The sequence below is a fragment of the Eptesicus fuscus genome, chromosome 5 (genome assembly GCF_027574615.1).
Source record: "Eptesicus fuscus isolate TK198812 chromosome 5, DD_ASM_mEF_20220401, whole genome shotgun sequence".
Classification (NCBI taxonomy): Eukaryota; Metazoa; Chordata; class Mammalia; order Chiroptera; family Vespertilionidae; genus Eptesicus; species Eptesicus fuscus.
In genome coordinates this window covers 85,275,973-85,301,003 of record NC_072477.1, presented here as the reverse complement: position 1 = coordinate 85,301,003, position 25,031 = coordinate 85,275,973, and the positions used below count along the sequence as shown (strand labels likewise).

The 25,031-nt window shown below is 41.0% G+C and overlaps 1 protein-coding gene across 1 annotated transcript in view; it reads right to left on the bottom strand.

Annotated features, from left to right (window-relative positions):
- Positions 1–1,339: 1,339 nt before the first annotated feature.
- Positions 1,340–25,031, bottom strand: part of NUBPL (NUBP iron-sulfur cluster assembly factor, mitochondrial) — a 292,427-nt gene continuing 268,735 nt past the window's right edge. Inside the window, exons 9-11 of the mRNA XM_054716520.1 lie at positions 24,782–24,902; positions 20,381–20,463; positions 1,340–1,674 (exon numbers count right to left, since the gene is read on the bottom strand). Of these exons, the coding sequence (XP_054572495.1) occupies positions 1,612–1,674; positions 20,381–20,463; positions 24,782–24,902 (267 nt within the window). The 3' untranslated portion in view covers positions 1,340–1,611. The remainder of the gene's footprint in view (positions 1,675–20,380; positions 20,464–24,781; positions 24,903–25,031) is intronic.

The window sequence follows — 25,031 nt, the reverse complement described above, 5'->3', positions numbered from 1 at the left end:
AGAGGGAATCATTGATCAGCTGCTTCCTGCATGCCCCCACTGGGATTGAGCCCACAACTCGGGTATGTGCCCTGACTGGGAATCAAACCATGACTCCTGGTTCATGGGTAGACGCTCAACCACTGAGCCACAACAGCCAGGTAGAGTTTGTTCTTTTTTATTGAGTAGTATTCCATGGTATGGATAAACCACCGTTTGTTTAATCACTCACCCAGTGAAAAGCTCTGCGATGGTCTGGCTATTACAAATAAAGCTGCTATAAACAACCATGTACAGTCTTTTATATGAACATAAGTGTGTCAAACATGTTTATAATGGCATGTAACTCTTTGCCTAATTTTCTGACTGCTTAACTACATAGCAAAGGATGAGAAGGCATTTGCCAAACATCATAGACTACTTCCTTACAACCGGGGATTAACTAATGACTCATTAGTACTTGCAGCTTTACAACTATCTTGCTACTTGAACCTGGGAAGCCCCTGACACTCTCTCACTCTCTCTTTCTCTCTCTCTCTCTCTCTCTCTCTCTCTCTCTCTCTCTCTCAGCTTCAACTAGACAAGATACATGTTTTTCAAAGTGTATTTTTTAAAAATGAATTCCAAGAAAATGAACTTCTTCCAAAAGGTGGGTGTGGGAATAGGGAGTTACATGGTCAAGTGAGTTTGAGGAAATGCTGCATACTGTATTTCTCTTTTGATATAAACAAATGCACCTTTTTGTATAAAGGGAGGGATCCAGTAATATAAGTGCCCAAGTATAAATCTCAGATCCATGCTTTCCTAAAATAATAACCCTTGGGAAGACACTTAACTTTCCTATACCTCAGTTTCCTCATCTGTAAAATGGAGATAGCAACATTACCCACCCTCATATGAAAGGAAGATTAACATAAACACACAAGAAAACACTTGATAACATGTTAATTCTTATTGCTATTATTGCCATCATATGATTAATCAAAATCATTAGGATCTTGTTAAAAATACATATGTCCAGGGGCTGGGAGGAGGGGGGTGGGAACATCTGTAATACTAAAAATTAGCAACAATAAAATAAAAATTTTTTAAAATCCACATGTTCGGGCCCTATCCCTGGAGATTCAGATTCATTAAGTCTAGGGCAGGGTCGGGTACAGGTGAAGTAGAGGTTTCATCTACATTAAGAATATGTGCAATAGAGCACTAGAGGCAGGATTCAAACCCACACCAAACTGTCTGACGGAGGGCGTCACACTGTGTCCTTATACACATTTAGCAAATCCCTTAAAAAGAGTGCAGTTCTCTCCTGAACTGAAGGTTGGACTTGTAATATAAACTCATGATTCTTCAGGGGGTAGCTCAATAAAACAAAATGCAGTTCTGTGCAGTTGGTTCACATCAACTTTCAAAACAATTCCTAAATGTAATATTTAGCACTGATATGCAAAAACTTTATTTGTGAGTCATTGTTTGGCAAATCAAACCTGAAGATAAGACATTATTTCCTTAGAAATACAAGGTTGCTATTATTTCTGTGATTGCTATTATTTCTGTAGGCATTACCATCACACTGCTGTCCCAAAGGTCTCCTTCCTGTCATGCAGCAGGTAAGTTCAGGACAAGTGGGAGTCACTGCAGAGGTGGTGGCAATCTTCTGACCACTTCTGCAGCAATCCTCAGGTAAGCTTTGGCCTGGAAAAGAACAGACAGTGTGTTCTATACTTCTCCCCAGCACACACCAACTGACTCATGAGCAGCTTGCCATCATTATCCTTTGAATTTAATAGTAAAAAGGCTGAGCGGAAGAAATTCAGGAGAGAGGAGATACACTGTAGGTGGGACAGGGTAAATGATTTTAGATTACTTGGAGGCAACTACTTGGAAGGTGACTTTCTGGAAAAAAAAAAAAATTTAGTACCAGCAATTACTGTTTTTAAAACTCTAATTCCTGTGTCAGCAATCGAGCAACCCACTCTAGTTGCAGAAAAATTATACCTTCCTCTTCTGACAAAATAATATACTGAGTTAGATTCTTGCCAACAATTCTGTGGCATAAGAGTTGTTAGTCATTTAAAGAGGACTATTACTTACCACCTTACAGTGTGTCTACGGAAAGCATTTCTTTATTCTGAGAATGGCATCTAGTACCAGCACAAGCACCTGGGGCTCCTCCACCTGGTGAGTTTTGGGGACCATGGGATCACTGCCATGCTCTTCATCTCTGACACTCCCAGTGAAACACTCCGAGCAGCCCCCAGGCCACCGAGTGGGCCACCAACTAACCCAGTGCCCATAGTCCAGTTTGAACAATGGTCATGACATTTGTATTTTAAGGGTTTTAAATAATTGCAATGCAAATTTTATTTCTTATTTCTTCCATTTTATCTATAAAAGTAACTGCAGGACACAATAGTAAGACTTTCTAAAATTATTAGTTTATACATGTATATACTTAGACTAGAGGCCTGGTGCACGAAATCTGTGCACGGTGGGGTGTGGGGGGTGGTGGGGGTGTGTGTGTCCTTCAGCCCAGACTGTACCCTCTCCAATCTGGGACCCCTCTCACAATCCAGGATTGCTGGCTCCCAACCACTCACCTGCCAGCCTGGTCACCCCTAACTGCCCTCCCCTGCCAGCCTGGTTGCCCTTAACTGTCCTCCCCTGCAGACCTGGTCGCCCCCAACTATCCTCCCTTGCCAGCCTGGTTGCCCCTAACTGCCCTCCCCTGCTGGTCTGGTCACCCCCAACTGCCCTCACCTGTAGGCCTGGTCCCCCAACTGCCCTCCACTGCAGGCCTGGTCGCCCCCAACTGCCCTCCCCTGCTGGCCTGATTGCCCACAACTGTCCTCCCCTGCTGCCATCTTGTGGTGGCCATCTTGTGTCCACATGGGGGCGGCCATTTTTGACCACATGGAGGTGGCCATCTTGTGTGTTAGAGTGGTGGTCAATTTGCATATTACCTCTTTATTATATAGGATTTGAGTATATGCTACTGCTACTCCAACTACTATGATTAATAGTAGCTAAAACTTTACTTAACATTTGCCCAGTATTATTTCATTTATCCTTACAGCTACCCTAAGGGGTAAACTCTGTTATTATCCCCAATTTATACATGAGGAAAACCAAACTCAGAAAGGTGAAGACTTTACAGCCAGTATGAGATGAGCTGTCCAACTTCCTGACCTGCCCAGTATGAGAACTGTTTGAGACCTGTTGACCTTGGCTTAATATAATGCTTTAAGTGTGTCTCATACATCGTCATTTAAAAAAACTATGCTTGAACCCTAGCATCTGAGTTATGCTTTATTTTACCAGGAAAATGTTAATATTTCATTTGAGACCATTTTAAAAAAAGAGTAGCTCTCAAAGCATGAATAAGGACTTAATTTTTTTTTTTTTACTGAGTGTCTACTACACCAAGTACTTCACATACGTAATCCCACTTATATAAAATAAGCATCATAGGCTTAACTTGGATTGAAACACTGGAAATTATGATCACAGAGTCAGTAGGCTGGGAAATATTCAAATGTGGATCCACCTGACTCCAAAGCCCAACTCCTTCTACTATATCACATATGAAACAGTAAATCAAGATACAAGCAATTATAATTGTAATGCTTTGTCTAAGAATGTTTTAGTTACTGCTATAGTTAACAAAAATAATAGCTTTCATTTATTTATTTATTTATTAAGATATTACAAATGTGTCCTTATTCATCCATTGTCCCCCCAACCTCTCAGTCCTGCCCTCACCCTCACCCCGTTATCTGTGTCCATTGCTGATGCTTATATGCATGCATACAAGTCCCTTGGTTGATCTCTCCCCTTTACTCCCACCCTCCCCTACCTTCCCTCCCAGGTTTGAACATCTGATCAATGCTCCTCTGCCTCTAGATCTGTTTTTGTTCATTGGTTTATGTTGTTCATTATAATCCACAAATGAGTGAGATCATGTGATATTTATCTTTCTCTGACTGACTTATTTCACTTAGCATAATGCTCTCCAGCTCCATCCTTGCTGTTGCAAACAGTAGGAGTTCCTTCCTTCTTACAGCAGCATAGTATTCCATTGAGTAGATGTGCCAAAGTTTTTTAATCCACTCATCTGCTGATGGGCACTTAGGCTGTTTCCCAAATCTTAGCTATGGTGAATTGTGCTGCTATGAACATAGGGGTGCATATATCCTTTCTGATTGGTGTTTCTAGTTTCTTGGGACATATTCCTAGAAGTGGGATCACTGGGTCAAATGGGAGTTCCATTTTTAGTTTTTTTGAGGAAACTCCATACTGTCCTCCACAGTGGCTGCACCAGTCCACATTCCCTCCAGCAGTGCATGAGGGTTCCTTTTTCTCTACATCCTCGCTAGCACTTGTCATTTGTTGATGATAGCCATTCTGACAGGTGTGAGATGGTACCTCATTGTTTTGATTTGCACCTCTCGGATAATTAGTGACTTTGAGCATGTTTTCATGTCTCTTGGCCTTCCTTCTGTCTTCTTTCAAAAAGTATCTATTTAGGTCCCTTGCCCATTTTTTGATTGGGTTGTTTGTCTTCCTTTTGTTAAGTTGTATGAGTTCCCTGTATATGCTGGAGATTAAACCCTTATCGGAGATATCGTTGGCAAATATGTTCTCCCATGCAGTGGGTTTTCTTGTATTGATGTTTTCTTTTGTGTGCAAAAGCTTTTTATTTTGATGTAGACCCATTTGTTTATTTTCTCTTTAGTTTCCATTGCCCTAGGAGCTGTGTCGGTGAAGATATTGCTTCGGCATATATCTGAGATTTTGCTGCCCGTGAATTCCTCTAATATTTTTATGTTTTCCTGTCTTACATTTAAGTCCTTTGTCCATTTTGAGTTTATTTTTGTGTATGGTCTAGTTTCATTTTTTTTTTCATGTGTCTGATAAAATTTCCGAGCATCATTTATTGAAGAGACTGTCTTGACTCCATTGTATGTTCTTGCCTCCTTTGTCAAGTATTGAGCATAGTGGTTTGGTCGATTTCTGGGTTCTCTATTCTATTCCATTGGTCTATATGTCTGTTCTTGTGCCAGTACCAGGTAGTTTTGAGAACAGTGGCTTTGTAATATATCTTGATATCTGGTATTGAGATTTCTCCTACTTTGTTCTTCTTTCTCAGGATCGTTGCAGCTATTCGAGGGCTTTTTTTTTTTTTTTTTTTTTTTTTTATCCTAGATGAATTTTTGGAGAGTTCTTTCTGGATCTGTGAAATATGCTGTTGGTATTTTAATGGAGAGTGCATTGAATCTAAAGATTGCTTTGGGTAGTATGGACATTTTAATGATGTTGATTCTACCAATCCATGAACATGGTATGTTCTTTCATCTGTTTATGTCTTCCTCTATCTCTTTTTCCAACGTTCTGTAGTTTTCTGAGTAGAGGTCTTTTACCTCCTTAGTTAAGTTTATTCCTAGGTATCTTAAATTTTTTGTGCAATGGTAAATGGGATTGTTTTTTAAATCTCTCTTTCAGTAATTTCACTATTGGTGTATAAAAATGCCATAGGTTTCTTGGCATTAATTTTGTATCCTGCTACATTGCCAAATTCATTTATTAAGTCTAATATTTTTTTTGGTGGAGTCTTTAGGATTTTCTATGTACAATATCATGTCATCTGCGAATAATGACAAGTTCACTTCTTTTCCAATTTGGATGCCTTTTATTTCTTCTTCTTGTCTGATCACTTTGGCTAGCACTTCCAGTACTATGTTGAACAGCAGTGGTGAAAACAAGCATCCATGTCTTATTCTTTTTCTTAAGGGAAATGGTTTTAGTTTTTGCCCATTGAGTATGATGTTGGCTTTAGGTTTGTCATATAAGGCTTTTATTATGTTGAGGTATGATCCTTCTATTCCCACTTTGCTGAGTTTTTTTTTAATCAGAAAACGGTGTTTGGACTTTGTCAAATGCCTTTTCTGCATCAATTGATATGATTATGTGATTTTTGTCTCTCAGTTTGTTTATGTGATGTGTCACATTTGAATTGCAGATATTGGATCAGCCTTGCATCTCTGGAATAAATCCCACTTGGTCATGGTGTATGATCTTTCAAATGTAATGCTGGATCCGGTTTGCTAGAATTTTGTTGAGGATTTTAGCATCTATATTCATCAGGAATATTGGCCTGTAATTCTCTTTATTTGTGGTGACTTTATCTGGTTTGGGGGTTAGAGTAATGGTGGCTTCATAGAAGGAGCTTGGAAGTGTTTCTTCCTCTTGAAGTTTTTAGAGTATTCTGAGGATTGGTGTTAGTTCTTCCTTGAATGTTCGGTAAAACTCCCCTGTGAAGCCATCTGGTCCAGGGCTTTTGTTTGCTGGAAGCTTTTGGATTACTGTTTCAATTTCATCAATAGTTATTGGCCTATTCAGGGTTTTTTATTCTTCCTGATTGAGTTTTGGAAGCCTGTATTTTTCTAGGAATGTGTCCATTTCATTGAGATTGTCCAGTTTGTTGGAGTAGAGTTGTTCATAGTATTATTATTATTATTATTATTATTATTATTATTATTTTACAATCCTTTGTATATCATTGGGGTCAGTTGTTACTTCACCTCTTTCATTTCTGATTTTGTTTATTTGGGTCCTCTCTCTTTGTTTCTTGGTGAGCCTGGATAGAGGTTCATCAATCTTGTTTATCCTTTCAAAAAATTAGCTCTTGGTTTCATTGATCATATATATATATTTGGTCTCTATGTCATTTATTTCCTTCATTCTGGATATTTTGGGCTTTTCTTGTTGCTCTCTTTCAAATTCTTTAAGTTGTAAGGTTAGATAATTTATTACCAGTTTTTCTAGTTTTTTTAGGTAGGCCTGTAGCGCTATGAACTTCCCTCTCAGGACTGCTTTTATTGTGTCCCATAGATTTTGGATTATTGTGTTTTCATTGTCATTTGTTTCCAGGATGCTTTGTCTATCTTCTTTGATCTCTTTGGTAACCCAATTATGTTTAATAGCATGCTATTTCGCCTCCAAGTGTTTGATTTTTTTCATTGTTTTTTATTGTAGTTGATTTCTAGTTTTATGCCATTGTGATCTGAGAAGATGCTTGTTATGATTTCAAGCCTCTTGAATTTGAAGAGACTTTGCCTGTGTCCTAATATGTGGTCTATCTTTAAAAATGTCCCATGTGCACTAGAGAAGAATGTATATTCTGTAGCTTTGGGATGAAATATTCTGAAGATGTCAATTAAGTCCATCTGATCTAGTGAGTCATTTAGGATTGATGTTTCTTTGCTGATTTTTTTGTTTAGAGGATTTATCCAGTGGTGTCAGTGGGATATTAAAGTCCCCTAATATGACTGTATTGCTATCAATCTCTCCCTTGCTATCTTCCAGAAGTTGTTTTATGTTTTTGAATGCTCCTGTATTGGGTGCATATATGTTTACCAGAGTTATATCTTCTTGTTGAATTGCTCCCTTTAGTATTATGTAGTGGCCTTCCTTATCTCTTGTTATGGCCTTTACTTTGAGGTCTATTTTGTTAGATATGAGTATCACAACCCCAGCTTTTTTCTCATTTCCATTCGCCTGAAAATTTTTTTTCCATCCCTTCACTCTCAGTCTGTGTGAATCCTTTGTTCTGAGGTGGGTCTCTTGCAGACGGCAAATATATGGGTCATGTTTTCTTATCCACTCAGCTACCCTATGTCTTTTGATTGGAGCATTTAATCCATTTATGTTTAATGTTATTATTGATAAGTACTTGTTTGTCATCATTTTTATTCTTAATGTTTGTGTTTCTTCTTGCCTGTTTCTTCCTTTTATAGCAGTCCCTTTAGCATTTCTTGCATTGCTTGCTTGGTGGTAATAAACTCTCTTAGCCCTTTTTTGTCTGTGAAGCTCCTGATTCCACTTTCAATTTTGAATGATAGCCTTGCTGGGTATAGTATTCTTGGATTCAGTCCCTTGCTTTGCATAACTTTGTATATTTCATTCCATTCCCTTCTGGACTGGTGTGTTTCTGTTGAGAAATCAGTTGATATTCTAATAGGAGAACCCTTGTAGGTAACTTTCTGTCTCTGGCAGCCTTTAAAATTCTTACTTTGTCACTGGTGTTTGCCAATTTAATTATGATGTGTCTTGGTGTCGGTCTTTTGCGGTTCATCTTGTTTGGGACTCTATGTGCTTCTTGGACTTGCATAGTTTTTTTCTTGCCAATATCAGGGAAGTTTTGTCATTATTTCTTCAAACAGGTTTTCTATTCCTTGCTGCTCTTCCTCTCCTTCTGGTACCCCTATTATGCAAATGTTGTTTCATTTTGTGTTGTCCCAAAGCTCCCTTAGACTCTCCTCTGCTTTTTAAATTTTCTTTCCAGTTGCTGCTGTGTTTGTGTGTGTTTTCCTACCTTGTTTTCTAATTCGCTGATGTGGTCCTCAGCCTCTTCTAGTCTACTGTTTAAGCCTTCCATTATGTTCTTGATTGCAGCTATGTCGTTCTTCATTTCCTCTTGGTTCCTTTTCATGTTGGTGACATTTTCATTCAGCTCCTTATAATTTTCGTTAAGTTGTGTGTATTTGTCATTGAGTTGTGTGTATTTGTCATCCAGCTGTTTGAGCATCCTTATAACCATTACTCTGAATTCTTTCTCTGACATGTTACTTGCTTCAATTTCATTTAACTATTTAACACCCTTTCTGGTGATTCCTCTTTTTCTTTCCTTTGGGGATTGCTTTTTTGTCTTCCCATGTTTTGCTGTAACGTTTTAATTGTAGATCCGATTGCTTTGCTAACCAGGTTCTTTTTGGGGGTGGTGCTACTGATGTGGTCTCTCAGGTGTCCTGGGCTTGGTAATCTAGTGTAGCTCCCTACTTGAGCTATTTGGGTTATCTTGATGTTGGCCTGTGAGCTGGAAAGGTGCAACTGCGGTGTCTAGAAGTCAGCAGCCATGGAGTGGGGTGTCCCAATTTTTGCTGTCTTGCGCCCTTGGTTGAAATTGCACATGCCCAGCAGGGACTCACAGTGGCACCCAGGAGCCGTCTGTTGGGGCAATGGGGCTCAGGAGGCCTATGCACTGGAAAGGCATGACTGTGGTGTCCAGAGTTCTATAGCTGTGGGGTGGGCAGACTCAGCTTTTGCTGCTACCCCCATGGTTGGATACGCACACCCCCAGTGGTGGCTCACAGGGGCACCTGTGGTTTGCCAGCAGGGTGTACGGATGCACTCTTAAGGGCCCTGGCGCTAAAGCCATATGATCGAGGTGTCTGTGAGCAGGTATCCCAAAAGAGGGAATTCAGAGTTTCTACAGCCCAGCAGTGGGCTCGTTTGTATAGGTGCGCGCCCAGTGGGGGCTCACAGTGGTGCCCAAGAGCTGCCTGTGGAGCAGTGGGCTTGGGAGGCCTGTGCACTGGAAAAGCGCACGACTGTAGTGTCCAGAGTTCTACAGCTGTGGGGGGGGGGAAGATTCAGCTTTCTGTTGCTGCACCTGTGGTTGGATATGCGCGCTCCCAGTGGTGGCTCACAGGGGCACCCGTGGTGCATTTGCCAGCGCGGTGCACTGAGGCATTCTGTAGGGCCCTGGCACTGAAGCTGCTCAATCGAGGTGTCTGTGGGCAGGTATCCAGGATGAGTGAATTCAAAATTTCTACTGCTGGGGGAATGCGTCCCTATTTGTCCAAGATCACACCCAGCAGGGGCTCAGAGTGGCTCCCAAGTGTGCCCTGTGGATCGATGGACTCAGGGGGCCTGTGCACTGGAAATGCACAACTGTGACTGTGGCAGTGCGTTTGCTGGCGCGGAGCTCTTACACACTCTGAGGCACCCTGGTGCTGAAGTTGCACAGCTGGGGTGTCTGTGGGCAATTATTCAGGAAGAGGGTATTCAGAATTTCTACTGCGGAGCAGCACACCTTTGTCTGTACAAAATCACACTGAATGGGGGCTCACAGTGGCATCCAAGAGCTGCCGGTGGAGTGGTCTGCCCAGGAGGCCTGTGCACTGGAAATACGCAACTGTGGTGTCCGGAGGTGTGCCCCTTACTGCTGCGGGAGTGGTGCACCATTAGAGATAGAGGTCCCAGGGTCCGCGGGCCTGCGGGTGGGGCAGCAGGGTTTTGGCTGGAGTGGCTGCCGGGTCATGGGCAGTATCCAAGGCCTGTCTGGGTGGCGGTGCTGATGAGTTTCTAGAAGAGGCCGCTCTCCCCTTCAAGATGGCATGGGCTCCGTGCCTGAGCCCCGCAGCCCGGGGAGTGCCGGCAGTGGTAGGTAGTAGTCTCTCCCTGTCCAAGAGAGCCTGATCTGCCAGTCCACGCTGCTCCTGCTGGATTTAACTGTCCCTCACTCACTCACACACACCACACACTCTCCTTTCATCCCCTCACTCACTCACATCCTCTCCCTCACCTCAGTCCTGGTAGCTGGCCATCTTTTTTTCTCAATAACTTATTTAAAAACTAGAGGGCCAATGCACAAAATTCGTGCATGGGTGGGGGTCCCTCAGCCTGGCCTGCACCCTCTCCAATCCGGGACCCCTTGGGGTATGTCCAACTGAGGGATCAGACTTAAACCAACAGTTGGACATCCCTCTCATAATCTGGGACCACTGGCTCCTAACTGCTCACCTGCCTGCCTCCCTGATCGCCCTTAACCACTCTGCTTGCCTGCCTGCCTGATTGGCCCCTAACTGCTCCCCTGCTGGCCTGATCGCTCCTAACTGCTCCCCTGCCAGCCTGATCACTCTAACTGCTTGCCTGCCTGCCTAATCACCCCTAACTGCCTCTGCCTCAGCCCCTGCACCCAGGACCCAGGCTTCCCTCTTCCGGCTGGCTGCAGGCACCCAGGACCCCAGGCAGCTTCACCCAAGCTCCAGCTTTGTCAGGAAGGACGTCCAGAATGATGTCCGGAAGATGTCCAGTTTATCCGGTCTAATTAGCATATTACCCTTTTATTCGTATAGATGGAAATAACAATCCAGCCGGTGTGGCTCAGTGGTTGAGTATTGACCCATGAGCCAGAAGGTCACAGTTGGATTCCCATTCAGGGCACATGACCCGGTTGTGGGCTCGATCCCCAGTGTGGGGCATGCAAGAGGTGGCCAATCAATGATTCTCACTCATTATTGATGTTTCTACCTTCCTGTCCCTCTCCCTCCACTTCCCTCCCCTTCTTACCTCCCCCTCCCCTTCTCTCCTCCCCCCCCTCTCCCCCCCCTCTCCCTCTCCTTTCCTCTCTCTGAAAGTCAATTAAAATATATTTTGGGGAAAAAATTAAAATAATAAATGAAAATAACATAGACTTCATAAAGAAATATTTTTCTTAAATCTAATATGCTGATTTTTAGCTAAGCATCTTTATGAATATGTTTTTATTTTCCTAGTATCTTTTCTAGGTATTTAAGCATAATATTTTCTGATGAAAATTTAAAGTTCACTAAGGCAAGCTGAGACAAGGTCATCATTCTATAATCTTTTATTCATACTTATGTTAAATTACAGATATACCTATCAGGTGGCACAAAATACTGAATGATTCCAGGATAATCAAATTTGCTACATTTAACCTTTGATTTTTAATGGCCTATCGCCAAGCTTAAACTTTCAACATATGACACTTAAAGTAATGGTTTGATTGTCATTTGCTGAGAAACCACTAAAAGTACTTAGTTTAACAGTTTCAATTTCTATAACACTAGAGGCCTGGTGCACGAAATTCGTGCACAGGGGCGGGGGGTGGTGTCCCTCAGCCCAGCTTACACCCTCTCCAATCTGGGACCCCTTGAGGGATGTCCGACTGCCCGTTTAGGCCAGATCCCACTGGACATCCCTCTGACAATCAAGGACTGCTGGCTCCCAACTGCTTGCCTGCCTGCCTTCCTGATTTCCCCAAACCGCTTCTGTCTGCCAGCCTGATCACCCCCTAACCACTCCCATGCCAGCCTGATTGATGTCTAACTGCTCCCCTGCCAGCCTGTTTGCCCCCAGCTTCCCTCCTCTGCCAGCCTGGTCACCCCTAACTGCCCTCCTCTGCAGGGTTGATTGCCTCCAACTGCCCTCCCTTGCAGGCCTGGTCCCTCTCAACTGCCTTCCCTTGTAGGCCTGGACCCTCCCAACTGCCCTCCCCTGCTGGCTGGCCATCTTGTGTCCACATGGGGGCAGGATCTTTGACCACATAGGGGCAGCTATCTTGATCTTGTGTGTTGGAGTGATGGTCAATCTGCATATTACTCTTTTAGTAGATAGGATAGAGGCCTGGTACACGGGTGGGGACCAGCTGGTTTGCCCTGAAGGGTGTCCTGGATCAGGGTGGTGTTCCCTTGGGGCATGGAGAGGCCTGGGCGAGGGGCCTGAGGTGGTTTGCAGGTCAGCCACGCCCCTGGCGACCCAAGCAGAGGCCCTGGTATCTGGAATTTATTTACCTTCTACAATTGAAACTTTGTGGCTGCCGCCATTTCTGTTTTGATTTGTTTACCTTCTATAATTGAAACTTTGCATCCTTGAGTGGAGGCCTGGGCCCGCCAGAGTGTGTGGAAAGCTTGGCTTCCTCTGTTGCCAGGGAAACCCAAGCCTCCCTTCTGGTAGCCATCTTGGTTGGGGTTAATTTGCATACTCGCCCTGATTGGCTGGTAGGCGTGGCTTGGCTGGTGGGCATGGCTTATGTAGTGGAGTGATGGTTAATTTGCATATTATTCTTTTATTATATGTTTTACTGTGTGTGTAATGCATTGTTTTGGGAAATCAGTGGGATATAATGATATAAAGGGGACATAGAATAGCTCACTGGTGAAAAGTTGGGGCCTTTAAGTCAGACAAGCATGGTTTAAAATCTTAGCTCTGTTATTTACTAGCTCTGAGACCTTGGGCAAGCTACTTAACTGTACTAGGCTCATTTTCCACATCTATAAAATGGTTATAACAACAGTATCTACCTCAAAGGATTTGGGAAGTACTAAGTAAGAACAAAGTATGTGAAGTATTGGCACAAAAGAAGCAGATAATAAATATTAGTGGCCATTATTATTACTATTCTGTCCTCAAGTAATTTACAATCTCATTGAAGGACTCATATTAATATGTTCTTTTGGGCACTTTTCTTGACGAAGGAATACATTTCTTCTTTTGTTTAATCCATAACTAGCAAATAGCATACACATACACATCATGTGTAAAAAAAAGTGATTTAGATTTCTCAAACTATTAATGCTCTCGTTTTCATCAACTGAACTTTACAGAGACTAATCCTCATCTATTAAAGGTCTCTGGACCACCTTGAGGAGGAGATAATACAGCTGGATCTTACTTGTCTGCTCTGTCATCTATATATATAAAAGCCAAGCGACTGGAATAGCAGAATGACTAGAATGACCGGAACGACCTGTTGCTATGATGCACACTGCCGCGGCCAACTGGCCCGATCTTCCTGTGGCCCCTCCCCCCAGCTGGCCTGGCCCAATGGGCCCCCCATTGGGTTGGGATGGCTGGACCCCACCTGTGCACAAATTCATGCACTGGGCCTCTAGTTAATAAATAAAAGGAGGGAGGGCAGGTAAGAGATCAACCCAAGAACCTGTATGCATGCATATAAGCATAACCAATGGACACAGACAGTAGGGGGGTGAGGGCATGTGCTCAGGGATGAGAGCAGCTGGGGAGAGTTTAATGGGGGGAAAAGGAGACATATGTAATACTTTAAACACTAAAGAATTAAAAAAAAAAAGTAAAAGGAGCCCGGCCACTGTGGCTCAGTGGTTGAGCGTCGACCCATGAACCAAGAAGTCACAGTTTGATCCCCAGTAGGGGGCATGCAGGAGGCAGCTAATTGATGATGTTTCTCTCTCATTGATGTTTCTATTTCTCTCTCCAAAAATCAATAAAACACATTAAAAAGTAAAAGGAAATGGATGACCAAAGTGTAAGAAGTTTTATAAAGAGCTTTGGTTCTTTGTCTTTTGTTTTTAAAGATTTGAAATTCTAATTTATCTTTTATAGTCATTTCATATTAAGACTATGAGGTATTAATTAAGAAATTATAAGATGATAAACTTTCCACTTATATTTGAAAGTCTTTACCAGGAATATCTTATAACACACCTCACCAAATCAAAACTAACTTTAACTACAAAATGTCAGGCTGGGATGGTGAAAATGGCCTGGAGGTGAGGAGAAACCAAGATGGCGGCATAGGTGAACATCTAAACTGCTGCCTCGCACAACAATTTCAAAACTACAGCTAAAAGACAGAACAGACATCATCCAGAACCACAGGAAAGCCGGCTGAGTGGAAATTCTTCAACTAGAAGGAAAGAGAGGGGCACACGGAGACTCAGAGGAGCTGCAAAAGGCTGAGGTACGGAGACACGTGCACGGAGAGGACGGGCAGCTGAGTGCCTGGCTGGCTTTCTCTAGTGGGAGGGAGATGGAAGCTCCTGACTGCACTGAACCTCAGTTCCGACTGCACTGAACTCCAGTTCCGGGCGAGACCCTGGGGACCCAGACTCATATGGGGGGAGTCTGGACTGTCAGGAAAAGGGAGAAGTGCACGGAAACTCAGGGGAACCACGAAAGGCAGAGGTCTGGAGGCATGTGGCGAGTGCGCGCAGAGAGGACTGCAGCAATTGCTGAGGGACACTGAGACCCAGGGGCCTATTAGGGCAGGGCTGACGGGAAGCCAACACTGTCTGCTCAGCCCTGAGACTCCGCTCCATCCAAGCTGAGCAGAGGGGCTTTTGCAATTTTGCAAGTCTTGTCTCATAAGGCTGTCTCCAGCACAGAAGTTCTCCCATCATAGACACAGCTGATCCTCACAGCCAATTGGCATGGAGGTCAATTCCTCCCAGTGATACCAACAACAATCAAGACTTAACTACAACAAGGCTATACAAACAGTCCACAAAGGGGTGCACCAAGAGTGTCTACCTCAGGTAACTGGGGAGGCTGATCCACTGGGCCATATAGGACACCTAGCACACAAAACTACTCTACCAACTCAGGGAAGCAGTGAAAATGCGGAGACAAAGAAACAGATCACAAATGAAAGAAATGGAGGAAAACAAACGACTGGATATAGAGTTCAAAACCACGGTTATAAGGTTTTTCAAGAATTTCCTAAAAAAGGCCGATAAATTTAGCGAGACCCTCGAGGATATGAAAAAGGACAAACTAGAAATTAAACATACACTGACTGAAATAAAAAATATTATACAGAGACCTAACAGCAGACTAGAGGAATGTAAGAATCAAGTCAAAGATTTGAAATACAAAGAAGCAAAAAACACTCAACCAGAAAAGCAAAAAGAAAAAAGAATCCAAAAATTTGAAGATAGTGTAAGGAGCCTCTGGGACAACTTCAAGAGTACCAACATCAGAATTATTGGGGTGCCAGAAGAAGAGAGACAGCAAGATACTGAAAACCTATTTGAAGAAATAATGACTGAAAACTTCCCCCACCTGGTGAAAGATATAGACTTACAAGTCCAGGAAGCGCACAGAACCCCAAACAAAAGGAATCCAAAGAGGACCACACCAAGACACATCATAATTAAAATGCCAAAAGCAAAAGACAAAGAGAGACTATTAAAAGCAGCAAGAGAAAAACATTTAATTACCTACAAAGGAGTACCCATACAACTGTCAGCTGATTTCTCAACAGAAACTATGCAAGCCAGACTGGAGTGGCAAGAAATAGTCAAAGTGATGAATAGCAAGAACCTACAACCAAGAGTACTCTACCCAGCCAAGCTGACATTCAGAATTGAAGGTCAGCTAAAGAGCTTCACAGATAAGAAAAAGCTAGAGTTCATCACCACCAAACCAGTATTATATGAAATGCTGAAAGGTACTCTTTAAGAAGAGGAAGAAGAAGAAAAAGAAAAAGATAAAAATTATGAACAACAAATACATATCTATCAACAAGTGAATCTAAAAGTCAAGTGAATTAAAAATCTGAGGAACAGAATAAACTGGTGAATATAATAGAATCAGGGACATAGAAAGGGAGTGGACTGACAATTCTCGGGGGGAAAGTGGTGTGGGGGGTGCGGGAAGAGACTGGACAAAAATTGTACACCTATGGATGAGGACAGTGGGGAGGAGGTAAGGGCAGAGGGTGGGGTGGGAACTGGGTGGAGGGGAGCTATGGGGGGAAAAAGGAGGAACAATTGTAATAATCTGAACAATAAAGATTTATTAAATTTTTAAAAATGTCAGGCTTTTCACATTCCCATAAATGTCACCCAACTTTAGTAAAATAATAGCTCTAATGTTTATGCAAATGAGATTCAGATTTGATTCTTGGTCAGGGCACATACTCAGGTTTGGGGTTTGGTTCCCCATCAGGGTGCATATAGGAGGCAGCCTATCGATGTTTCTCTCTCACATTGATGTTTCTTACTCACTCTTTCTCTCTTCTCCTTCCTTTCTCTAATATCAATAAACATATCCTCGGGTGTGGATTATATATTCCACACACACTGTTGTTCAGAGTTTTAAATATTATCTTTTGATGATGATTATATAGTCTGTATTATATTACATTTATTTAACTTCTTAGAAATGCTCCTTGCTTGTGGAAAATCTCAAAGAAAATGGAAACAATGGAAAGGTGGAAAAATATTTAAAAATCTAAATTCAGTTGAAATACACTAGTAAATAGTTAATGTTATTCACTATAATCACCACAGAATGTCATTAAATAGTCTGTTCTCAGGAGACATTTAAAAGTGTATAGTTTTTGAAACCCTCAATTTTCATACAAGTTATTATTCATTGCATAAAGTACACCTAGGGTAGTTGGGATTGCCAGACTTTAATTATGAAAGAAATAAAAGGTCATAATTTTGCTTATATGAAAGATTTCTAAGTAAAGACTGAAAAAGAAATTTAACATTTATTACTTAAAAGAGAAAAGAAAAACAATGATAAGTGCTGCACTATATTTACTCAGCACATTCCCAGCAACTCAATCACCTGACCATAAATGTTGACTCTCAAGAAAGGGAAGAAGCTCTGGGTCCTGAAAGAGACAATTCAAAATAAATCTACTCTACTTATCCTAGACTCCTGACTGTCAGTTTACTCTTACTCTATTCACAACTCTAACCAAACTTGGCTCTTTTATTTTCCAGTTCACACAAAATTAAAGGAAGCAAACTAGAATGAAGGGGTAGTAGCTATGGATGGACAAAATAACAGTACTTTATATAGAACCACAAAAGACCCCAAATAGCCAAAGCAATCTTGAGAAAGAACAAAGTTGGAGATATTACACTCCCTGATTTCAAACTATACTATAAGGCTATAGTAATCAAAATATTATGGTAGTAGCACAAAAACAGATACATCCTATATAATAAAAGAGTAACATGCAAATTGACTGAATGGCCAAACAGCGGAACGACCATCCGGACGACCATCCATATGATCATCTGGGACCATGCTATGACACCCACTGGCGCCAGGCCAGCCAAGGCAGGTGTGATTTGATTGGTTGGGTGCCCGGCCATCGCTCCATGATTGCCCCGCAGAGGGAAGCCCAGGACACCGACCAGTGGGCTGTGGTGGGTGGGCAGGGCCTCCCTCTGCGAGGGAAGCCTGGTCCCAGAGGGAGGTGCCAGAGGGAAACTAGTGCCAGCAGCCAGGGGAAGGAAGACCTACTCTTGCACAAATTTCATGCATTGAGCCTCTAGTCTTACCTAATAAAAGAGAAACATGCAAATTAACCATCACTCCACTACTCCCACAGCCAATCAGAGTAAGCATGCAAATTAACCCAACAAAGATGGAGGTTAATTTGCATATGCAGGCGCAGAGTGGTGTGAAGTCTGCTATGAGGGGAAGTGGGACAAGAGAGGGAGATACTGGAGTGGTGCTCCAGACAGAAGCCAGGACTTGCTGGCTCCGGGTGGCTGGGGAGCGGGGACTTGCAGGCTCCCAGGTGACTGGGAGTGAAGCCAGGGGAAGGAAGGCCTATTCTTGCACAAATATCGTGCAGTGGGCCTCTAGTAGATAAATAAAACAAAATACAGAGACCAAAATAAACCCACACGTATATGGTCAATTAATCTATGACAGAAGAGGCAAACATATATAATGGGAAAAAAGATAGCCACTTCAATAAATGGTGATTCAAAAACAGATACATACAAAAAGAGAAAGAAACTCGCCCACTTCTTATACCATATACAAAAATAAGCTCAGATGGGCTAAAGACTTAAATGTAAGACCTGAAACTATAAAACTCCTAGAAGAAAACATAGGCAGTAAACTCTTTGACAAAGGCCTTAGCAATATTTTTTGGATACGTTTCTTCAGGCAAGAGCAATAAAGCAAAAAGAAACAAATAGGACTACATCAAGCTAAAAAAGCTTTTGCACAGCAAAGGAAACCATCAACAAAATGAAACCTTCCGAAATAGAGATATTTACAAATGATATATCTGATAAGGGGTTAATATCCAAAATACATAAAGACTCATTCAACTCAACATCAAAAAAAATAAACAATCCAATTTAAAAATAGGCAGAAGACCTAATAGACATTTCTCCAAAAAAAGACATACAGATAGCTAATAGACATATGAAAAATTGTTCAACATCACTAACATCAGGGAGGTATCAAAACCATACTGAGATATCACCTCACACCTCCTGTCAAAATGTCTATTATAAAAAAGACAACAAATAACAAGTGTTGGTGAGGATGTGGAGAAAAGGGAACCCTCATACACTGTTGGTGGAATTGTAAATTGGTGTAGGCACTATGAAAAAGAGAATGAAGATTCCTTAAAATATTAAAACTGAACTACTATTAGAAATCAGCAATTCCACTTCTGGGCATTTACCTGAAGAAACTGAAAACACTAATTTGAAATGATATATATACCCTTATGTTCATTACAGCGTTATTCACAATAGCCAAGATAATGGAAGTAACCTAGGTATCCACTCACTGATGAATGGATAAAGAAAATGTGGTATATACAGGGTGTTCCCAAAAATGCATACACACTTTTTTTCTGATAGCTCACTTGATGTTTCTTTCTTTTTAGATTTAACTCATTGGTATTAATAATTATTCAAAGTGTGTATACATTTTATTGAGACATCACACACACACACACACACACACACACACACACACACACACACACACACACAGGAATATTATTATTCAGCCATAAAAAAAATATCACCATTTATGAAAACATGAATGGACCTAGGGTGTATTAGCTGAGTGAAATAAGTCAGACAGAGAAAGACAAATACCATACGATTTCACTTACATGTGGAATCTGAAGGTCAAAACATCGATGAAGCAAAACAAAACAGAAACAGACTCAGAGATGCAGGGAATAAACTGATAAATGTCAGAGGGGAGAGGAGTGGGGAGATGAACAAAAAGGTGAAGGGGGATTAGGAAGTACAAATTCCCAGTTATAAAATAAATAATTCACAGGATGTAATTATAGCATAGGGAATACAGTCAATAATATTGCAATAATTTTTCATGGTGACTGAAAGTTACAGGCATTGACGTGGCAATCACTTCACATGGCATATAGATGTTGAATCACTATGCTGTACACTTGAAACTAATATAATATTGTAGGTCAACTACAATTTTTAAAAAGAACAAAAGCAAAATAACAGTACTGTAAGGTTATACTTGTTAGCTAAAAAAAAATAAAAATAAGAGAGAAACTATTGGAAAAATGGGACTATTCAGCAAATAAATACAAAAACTGTATCAAAACCGATGTACCAGATGATGGCTCAGTTTCTAATTTAATAGCAAGTGCTACTTAGGAAAAAGATATATATATATATATATATATATATATATATATATATATATATATGATTGATTTATTTTCTATTTTTTAAAAAGAATAAAATAAAAATATTTTAGGCTTAAAATTGTAAAGCTTCAGTTGAAAATTTATCAACTGTATCCCTAATTAAACACTACTGGTTTTTCCACCTCACTTCCCCAATCATATTTATTAAAATAAATGCAATGAAAACTCCATCTCTAATGGTTTATACAGTTTCTCTATATCCAACTCAATGTTTTTTATACTAGGTTTCCTTCTCCCAACAACCAGCTCAAATTCAGATACTGGAAACATAATAACCGTGGGCAGTTAGATACTGATAGCCAGCAAGATAAGAACTCCGCAAACTCTTGCTGTGCATGTTTTTCATGAGATAACTGGTTGGTGATGACTCTTTGTAGGTGAACTTGGTCAGCTGAAATTCAGGGCCAGCACTGGTATGCCTACCACACAAAATAGTAACTTAAAATGCTGTGGATAAGTTACCAATTTCTGTTTAATATATGCATTGCAAATAGATAAACTTGATCTTCCCAACCTTCTTTCCATATATCAAAAAGTACATATCCTCTAAAGAGAAATGAAAATACATTTTTTTAAAAGATCACTTACCTCATCACTTTCAGGCTGTGAGAATACAATCGGCTGGCCTGTATCTGAAGCTTCCCTTATATTAAGATGTAAAGGAATGTCTCCTAAAAGAGCCACCAGATATCCATTAGTACTACAAAAGTTTATGTCAGCATTTGGAATTTCACTATTTGAACTTCAGAAACAACATCTAAACTAAATTGATTCAAATCAACTTGAGTTTATGATTATCCTAAAAATTGCTAAATCTCTGATCAAGGAATTTCAAATGAAAATTACGACAAAATATTCCACTTGAGGGTAGTACAGTGATTTTATATATATATATATATATATATATATTTATATATATATATATGAAAACTATGTGGCCACCCCTCAAGGGGCCTTGTTTTATTCTTTGTTGGAGATCTTCCAGCAAATGGTTTGGAAGACATTTGTAAATTATTTTTACTTGTAATACCTGGTATAGACACATCATATCACATAATAAGAGGAAACTGAAGAGGAAAAGATTGGGAGGGCAAAGTAGTCCAATAAAATAAAATAATAAAATAAAAGTACAATATAATCTTCCTGGTGCCGGCAGATGAATAAGCTAAGAGAACTATTGAAGAGTAGGCCAGACCTGTTATCTCAACTCCCTGCCTCTTATCAGATAGAATTACTTTTATTATATACTAGAGACCCGGTGCATGAAAATTCATGCACTGGAGGGGGGCATCCCTCAGCCTGGCCTGCCCCCTCTCACAGTCCAAGAGCCCTTAGGGGCGGGAGGCGATCCGGCGATCAGGGGAAGGCAACGCCCCCCTCACACCTCTGCTGTTGCCACTGCTGGCAGCGCAAGCCTCGGCCAACCTTGGTTACCTAAGCCTTGGGCGGCCCTGGGCGTCTGGGCATCCGCCATCCGAGGCTTGCCTGTGCCTCGGGCAGGCCCTGGGCGGCTGGGGGGCTGAGGGGACTGGGGGATTCCGGTGGCAGGTGCTTGCAGCCCTGGCAGGGCTGAGGGGACTGGGCGCCGCCACCTTGTGGCTGTGGGCACCACCATCTTTGAGGGCAGGGCAGTCAGTTAGCACATCCCCTCCTTATTGTCTGTGGGCGCTGCCATCTTTGCGACAGTGTGAGGGTCAATTAGCATATTCCCTCTTTATTAGATAGGACTAGAGGCCTGGTGCACAAAATTCGTGCATGGGTGGGGGGATGTCCCTCAGCCCAGCCTGAACCCTCTACAATCTGGGACCCATCGGGGGACATCCCTCTCACAATCTGGGATTGCTGGCTCCTAACCGCTCTCCTGCCTACCTGCCTGATTGCCCCTAACTACCCTCCCCTGCTGGCCCAATCGCCCCCAACTGCTCTCCCCTGCCAGCCTGATCGCCCCCAACTGCCCTCCCCTGCAGGCCTGGTTGCCCTCAACTGCTGGCCATCTGTGATGGCCATCTTGTGGTGGCCATATTGTGATGTGACAGTGGCCATCTTGTGATGATGTGACGGCGTCGCAGGAGGGTGTGAGGACCACCTAAGCTTTTATTAATACAGATTAATCTTTTAGTGTTAAAACTTGTGAGCTTGATGAGACCTCAGGACGTATACAATGAGAATCTCCAATATGCAGACTTGAGGTCTGGAAGGATGTGTCTTTGCTGACGATAAATTACCATTAGATAGTGTAATAGGAGAAATGCTGGGATTCACCATCCAGCTGACTCTTTCCACCGCACCATCACAAACGATGGCTCCCAAAGGCTGACATTTAAAAGGCAGCAAATGGAGCCTTAAGTAGAAGAGTTGACTCGTCATGGCACTCAGCATTCCTAGAACCACTCTAAATCCATGGGAAGATCATTGAAATGTGTGTATACATGTGTTTTATATAAATAAGTCATTCAGCACCATGCCAGGCAATGTAAATAATGCAGATTATATGATACAACATTACAAACCTACTACAATTTATATTATGAAGTATGCCCCTCCTGTCAGCACATTTTGAAATCTTAACCAACTCTTTAAGTCTTTCCTAAAAATGTTCAATAGACAAATGACAAAAATATATGAATATTTAGGTAACCATTTAAAGATTACCTTTTTAGTAAATTTATGTCTATTCTACAGATCAACTAAGACTATAGGAAGTTGTCACAGGAAGAGGCAGGGGAATATATGTTATAGAAAATACTTAGAAACTCATAAAGGTTTTTTTCTCTTGATTTATGAACTGCTATTATAGTACTGGGAAAAATAAAAGTAAAACCTTCTCCTTTATACAACCACCTATTGACATAATTTTTGCCTTCCAGAGATTCACAATCCTCCCATAGATACAGAAACGTAGATCAAAAAAGAGGAAAACCTTGTTAGAAAATAGGCGGCATAGTGAGAGTGGTAAGGGGCTACAGCTGTATACAGAGAAGGATAAAAAGGAGTAAAGGTATGGAGAACGGCTAGGTCTGAAGGAAAGGAGGGCATATTTCAGAGACATAAGTTAAAGGGGTTTCTGTGAGGTAACCTGAGACCTTAACTACCATGTGTAAACTGTCCCTGGAGATAAGTATGGATAAAGTTCTGAAAAGCCATTATACCAAATTTAAAACACAGCTCACTGGATGAAATAAACAGAGGCAGCCAGAGAGTCAGTGAGAGACAAGTGAGGGTGTCTTGGGGCTTCAACCAGTCGGAGGCCATAGTTGTGAGAGCTCTTTGTTTTATTTCAGTTTCTAATTTCCAATTCCAACCTCTTCATTATTGGAGCCCCTGCTCAAGTTCACGGGCACTACCTCTGGGCCCCCAGGACTGCATTGAAAGGAGGAGATGGCCCTGAATTGGAACTCTAAATCATTTTCCCATACACTGTTAGAGGCAGCAGTCTCTGGCATTATCCAGTTTTGAGATCAGTAATCAGTGTTGCTGATACGTTTTTAGTGTAACTATACATTTCTGAGCTGTTGGTTAAAAAATAACTTCCATATGTGAGACTGTTTCTTTAGGAGATGTTTCAAAGTCTAAATCACTGACTTACAAAACGGTACTACCCATTTATAAATTAGGGAATTATAATATTGTCAACATAATTCAATAATGCCATTATAATTATACATTTACTGTATTATATAAATGAATGTCAATCTGTTATGTTACCATGCAGATATAAGAAACTGAACTTTTTAGGTTAGTTAAATGAAAAGCAGTTACAGAATATAATTAGTGACTATAATTATAACAATGTATCAAAATATATTATTAGTATTCACCTGGTATTGTGGTGGTTGCTATGGTACAAATGCATAATAACAATAATACATTTAATATCAACTTTTAGAAATGTAATTATAATAGAGTATGTTTTGAAATTCCTTGATCTCTAAAGGGATCTTAATTGTAAACTACCTATAACTAATAACTCACTCTATGGCTCCCTTACTCAGCATCTAACATCTGCCTTCCCCAGAACAAAAACTCATTCAATAAGCAGAATATCAAAACACGTTTCCTCAAAGGTTCATTAGGTTGCTTGTGGATCTTTTAAAAGTCATGTTTTATCAAAAATCTGTGTTTTATTCAATTAACACATGATTTCACTTTTCATAACACTAATTAATCCTTCAATGCAATAACATGAACAGTATATACAATGTAAATTTCAAGTGCCATCTCTTATAGACATGGCAAACACATATAAGAAGATTCCAAAAAACAAAATATTGTCTTTCTAGAGCAGAAGGACTGATAAATTCAGAACTGATCAGGACGGCATTTTTTCATATGCACCAAGAAGTGACACTTCCCAAGTTTGCTGCAACATAATGAACAGGTATTTTCATACATATAACATGGTAAACAGAGATGTGTTCCCAATGCAGCAAAAAAACTAATGACCACTAAAATATGGGCTTCAATCCACAGTACTCAGACCACAAAACTCTCTTCTCAAATTCAAGATATAAGCAGTTTTTATCAATAGCAGAAAGCATCAAAATTGGCAGAACAAACTTCCTTTTAAAAAGCTTTCCACAAATGAAGTATTATAAAAAGCCAAAGAAAGCGTAGCACATAGAACTGCGCTAAACTAACTTAATTTAAAACACAAAGCCAAAAGCAATTCATCACGTTCTGAGACACTTTTCATCACCATACCTGATCTCTGTTTTCCCTTCTACCATTTCCTCTGCAAAAGAATATTCTATGCCCAGCCAGCATGGCTCAGTGATTGAGTGTCGACCTACAAACCAGGAAGTCACAGTTCCATTCCCCGTCAAGGCACATGCCCAAGTTGTGAGCTTGATCCCCAGTGTGAGGTGTGCAGGAGGCAGCCTATCAATGATTCTCTCTCATAATTGATGTTTCTATTATCTCTCCCACTTCCTTCCTCTCTGATATCAAGAAACATATATTAAAAAAAAAAAGAATATTCTACGGTCTTACCTAAAATATCAAGATCAAGGATCTGTGCTAGTTTTCTTGCACCATCAGCACCAAAAATATGAGTCTTGTGCTTACATTTTGGACACTGGAAAACACTCATATTTTGAACAAGGCCCAGAACCTAGAATAATAAGAATACATTGAAATCAAAACAAAATTAAAACAAATCTCAATTCATTATTTCAATATTTTTACTGCATGCCTACTGGTTTTAGTGATACAATAATGAATGAATTAAGGTCTTTCCTCT